The sequence below is a fragment of the Babylonia areolata genome, chromosome 1, assembly GCF_041734735.1.
Source record: "Babylonia areolata isolate BAREFJ2019XMU chromosome 1, ASM4173473v1, whole genome shotgun sequence".
In the NCBI taxonomy this organism is placed as follows: Eukaryota; Metazoa; Mollusca; class Gastropoda; order Neogastropoda; family Buccinidae; genus Babylonia; species Babylonia areolata.
The window spans coordinates 64,896,809-64,901,275 of NC_134876.1; the positions used below are offsets into that span (position 1 = coordinate 64,896,809).

A 4,467-nucleotide genomic window follows, 5' to 3' on the forward strand; every position below is an offset into this window, starting at 1 on the left:
TGCAAGAAATCTCTTCTTCTTCGATGACTTCACATACGAGGAGGGACTTCCACTGAAACTGACTAAACCCTTACGCCAAAACAAACGGAGCTGCACACTTTGATTTTGACTAACAGTCATTAATTTGTGAAACAATCTACCATCTAATATAGCCACTGGAGAAACACGTGACTGTATCAGTAATTCATTAGAATAAACACCGACAGAGCTGCCTGAAAATCCCAAAATACTGTTTTCTATAAGGAACTGGTCTGGACATAATAAGTAATGAACTCTATCAGTGTAGAAATAATTGTACTTTCACAATTATGGAGGGGGAAAAAAAGGACAGAATGATGCACCGAAGGTTGTCGGAAAAGTGGGACGAGGGGAGGGGGTGGGGTTGGTGGGTGTGGGGGTTAAAGGGGTGGGGGTGGGGGGCGTCAGGCCCTGTGTGACAGGAAGGGGTGAGGACGGTGTTTGCAGAAGGGGAAAGGGGAGGAGGGGTAGGGGCCCCCGTGTGCCCGGGGCACAGGCATCCGCATTAATTATGCATGCAATCGATGTGATGCCTGTCAGCCAAAGCAGCTGACGTCAAGAGTTTCTGAGCACTCACTCCAGTACAAGTGCACCTCCCTACACCCTGCCCCAATCCGTCTTCTACCTCCTCCTATCGCCTGCCCCCTTCTGCCGTGGTCTTTAATTGCCATCACCACACACTGCGGCACTGATGGAAAGTCATGGAAGTGCCAGGCTGATTAAAAACCAGAAGAAATAACGAGAAGGGGTTGACGATGAAGGAAGACCGACCAATCGAGCAAAAAAAAACAAAAAAACAAAACAAAACAAAAACAAAAAAAGAAGCAGAAGAAAAAAAAAGAGATTCTGAGCTTCAGAAATAAATGTGTGTAGAAGCGTGCATAGTTGTTTTTAAATCAAGAGTAGAGGATGTATCATGATTTTTTTTAAAGTTTGCAGTGAAGCCGAAATGAGGATGAGGGGGGTCACGGGGGACAAACGTTTTAGTCACAATGAACAATAAATTTTATACAGTCGTTGATTCAAGACGATTAAAAAAAAATTCTTAGCTGATACCATCTGTATACGGAGTGATAGCCGAGTGGGTTAGGAGCATTACAGCACTGGACTTTCAGTCTGAAGATCTTTGGTTCAGTGCCGTCAGCGTCTGATGGGTTTAGGATGCAGATTTTGTTAGTTTTTTTTTTCCTATTTCCCAGGCCAATATACTGCACACTTTCTAGTGTCTCAACCTCCCGTATTGTTTATAACACGCGCAGATGATCAGCTGCGGTTTTTAGAGTTCCTGTGAATGATGTCAAGAGTTCAGTGGGTGATGGAAACTCATAGATGCTCAGCAGGCGCCAACAACGACAACAAACAATCTTCAGGAAGTTGATGTTGTTGGTCGTGTAACGGAAAAAAGGGTCGGGGTGTCAAAAAGGAATCTAGCTGCAGTCCACACAGTCAAGGCCAATGAAAGCCGAATTTTGTTCCAGAGTTATCCCAGGTTTTAAGTGGCAAGATTACGCAATGCATAATGGATATGTACGTAAATTTAATGCATTGATGTTGATAATGAAAACCACTTTATACTACTCTGTCGGATAATTATTTCATTCTTTACCCCACCTTGCTCCCCCTCGAAACCCCTCCCCTCCAAATCAAATAAGATATAAAAAAAAAACAACAACTAATAAATAAATACAAAATAAACACACACACACAAACAGACACACAGACACAGACATACACAGAGAGTTTTAAAATCTTACAACCCCCCCCCCTCGCCTCCCCCGAAAGCAGAGTATGGGGTTGGGGGGGAGGAGGGTCGGGGGGGGGGGGGGGGGGCAGAAACGATCACACACGTAAAAACACACTCGTGATACGAGTGAACGTGGGTGTCGCAAGCTCACGAACGAAGAAGAGGAAGAAGAAGAAAAATTTGCTGCCACGGCTGGTACCACGTTGTCACGCTTGTTGTTGTTTGCATTGTCGTCACACAGGTGGGGGACTCTGCGGTGTTCCTCTCCATGGGGAGGGACCACTGCCCCTACATCGGGCGCATCGAGTCGCTGTGGGAGGCGTGGGGCGGCCAGATGATGGTGAGGGTCAAGTGGTTCTACCACCCGGAGGAGACCAAGGGCGCCAAGCAGCTGGCGCAGCCCAAGGTGTGTGTGACAGCTGGACTCGGTGACAATGTCTGGTATGTATTGTGCACTAGTGTGTGGTAATGTCTAGTGATGTATGTGGCACTGTGTGGATATGTCTAGTGATGTATTGTGGCACTAGTGTTGTAATGTCTGTGATGTATTGTGGCACTAGTGTGGTAATGTCTTGTGATGTATTGTGGTACTAGTGTGGTAATGTCTGGTGATGTATTGTCACTAGTGTGTAATGTCTGTGTGTATTGTGCACTAGTGTGGTAATGTCTGGTGATGTATTGTACTAGTGTGTATGTTTGTATTGTATTGTGGCACTAGTGTTGTATTGTCTAGTGTAATATTGTGGCACTAGTGTGGTAATGTCTAGTGATGTATTGTGGCACTAGTGTGGTAATGTCTGGTGATGTATTGTGGCACTAGTGTGGTAATGTCTTGTGTGTATTGTGGCACTAGTGTGGTAATGTCTGGTGATGTATTGTGGCACTAGTGTGTAATGTCTTGTGGTGTATTGTGGCACTAGTGTGTATGTCTGTGTGTATTGTGGCACTAGTGTGTATGTCTTGTGGTGTATTGTGGCACTAGTGTGGTAATGTCTAGTGATGTATTGTGGCACTAGTGTGGTAATGTCTGGTGATGTATTGTGGCACTAGTGTGGTAATGTCTTGTAGCACTAGTATTGTATCGTCTTTGTGTTGTATTGTGGCACTAGTGTTGTATCGTCTAGTGTTGTATTGTGGCACTAGTGTTGTATCGTCTGGTGTTGTATTGTTGCAATGGTCTTGTGTTGTATTGTGGCACCGGTGCTGTGTTTATGTTGTATTGTGGCACTGTTGTATTGTGGCACTGTTGTTGTTTTGTGGCACTAGTGTTGTATAGTGGCACTGTTGTTGTATTGTGGCACTAGTGTTGTATAGTGGCACTGTTGTTGTATTGTGGCACTAGTGTTGTATTGTGGCACTGTTGTTGTATTGTGGCACTAGTGTTGTATAGTGGCACTGTTGTTGTATTGTGGCACTATGTTGTAATGCACTGTTGTTGTTTTGGCACTAGTGTTGTATGTGCAGGTTTGATGGCACGTCGTAGAATGTGGCATTGTGCATTGTGTCGTGTTGTATTCTGAACTAGTGTTGTGCATTGTAGCATTGTGTTGTATTCTGGCACAGTTGTATTGTGCACTGTTGTTGTGCACTTGTATGCACTGTTGTTGTATTGTGGCACTGTTGTTGTATTGTGGCACTGTTGTTGCATTGTATAGTGGCACTGTTTTTGTATTGTATAGTGGCACTAGTCCATACACGTAAAAGCCCACTCGTGTACATACGAGTGAACGTGGGAGTTGCAGCCCACGAACGAAGAAGAAGAAGAGGAATAGGCGTTCTGAATTTGTAGAGCTTTGGAAACAGTGTACTGACATATGTCTTATACACCTACCTGTACCCAAACCCTGTATGATAATGCCCCTTAACAGACCCCAGACTATAACAAAACACAGTACCAACACCACCACTGCATTGTCGGTTGTCCTGCCCACAGGGTGCCCTGTTCGAGTCCCCGCACAGCGACGAGAACGACGTGCAGACCATCAGCCACAAGTGCCAGGTGCTGTCCTTTCGGGACTACAACCGTCGGCTTGCCGACCTGGCCCGCAAGGCCCAGCCTCCGGACCCCAACACGTATTATCTGGCCGGCTTCTACGACCCTACCATCGGCTACATCAAAATGGAGCCTGACGTCCAGTGATGTGTGATGTGTATATGTGTGTGTGTGTTTGGAGGGGGAGTGTGGGGTTGTAGGGGGTTGGGGAGGTGGGGTAATCACTAGGAGCTCCACCCTCTCCCACCTCGTTCACTCACACCTTTGACGATCACAACAACAGCTCTTCACAACAAAAATCAGCACGGGTTGTGGGGATGGGGCTTTGCTCGTCATCATCGTTGTTGTCGTTCGTCGTCATCATCATCGTCCTCATCATTACTGGACTATTGATTGGTGCTTCGTTCGGACGTCCAGAGGCAGTTGATACACTTATCTGATCTTCATGTGTTGAAAACAGTTCGCCAACCAACCCCACCCCACCACCCAACCATTTCTTGGTCCTGTCCGTGCAATGACGATGTCCAGATGTGTTCTTTTTATTCTTCTCAATCACTTGGACTTAAGTCACCATGTATTTGTGTAATCGTATATTTCTTTCCGATAAGTTATATTTAGGATTTGGGGCTTGGGGAGGGAGGGTGGTTACACTGATGAGGGAAGAGTTAGTGTTTGTCGAATGAACGGAAAGGAGAAATGGGTACATTGTTAA

General features: G+C 45.7%; 1 protein-coding gene across 1 annotated transcript in view; it reads left to right on the forward strand.

The window, feature by feature from the left end:
- Nucleotides 1-3,922, forward strand: part of LOC143286072 (uncharacterized) — a 144,119-nt gene extending 140,197 nt beyond the window's left edge. Inside the window, exons 32-33 of the mRNA XM_076593681.1 lie at nt 2,004-2,168; nt 3,696-3,922. Coding sequence (XP_076449796.1) covers nt 2,004-2,168; nt 3,696-3,902 — 372 coding nt within the window. The 3' untranslated portion in view covers nt 3,903-3,922. The remainder of the gene's footprint in view (nt 1-2,003; nt 2,169-3,695) is intronic.
- The last annotated feature ends 545 nt before the right edge of the window (nt 3,923-4,467 follow it).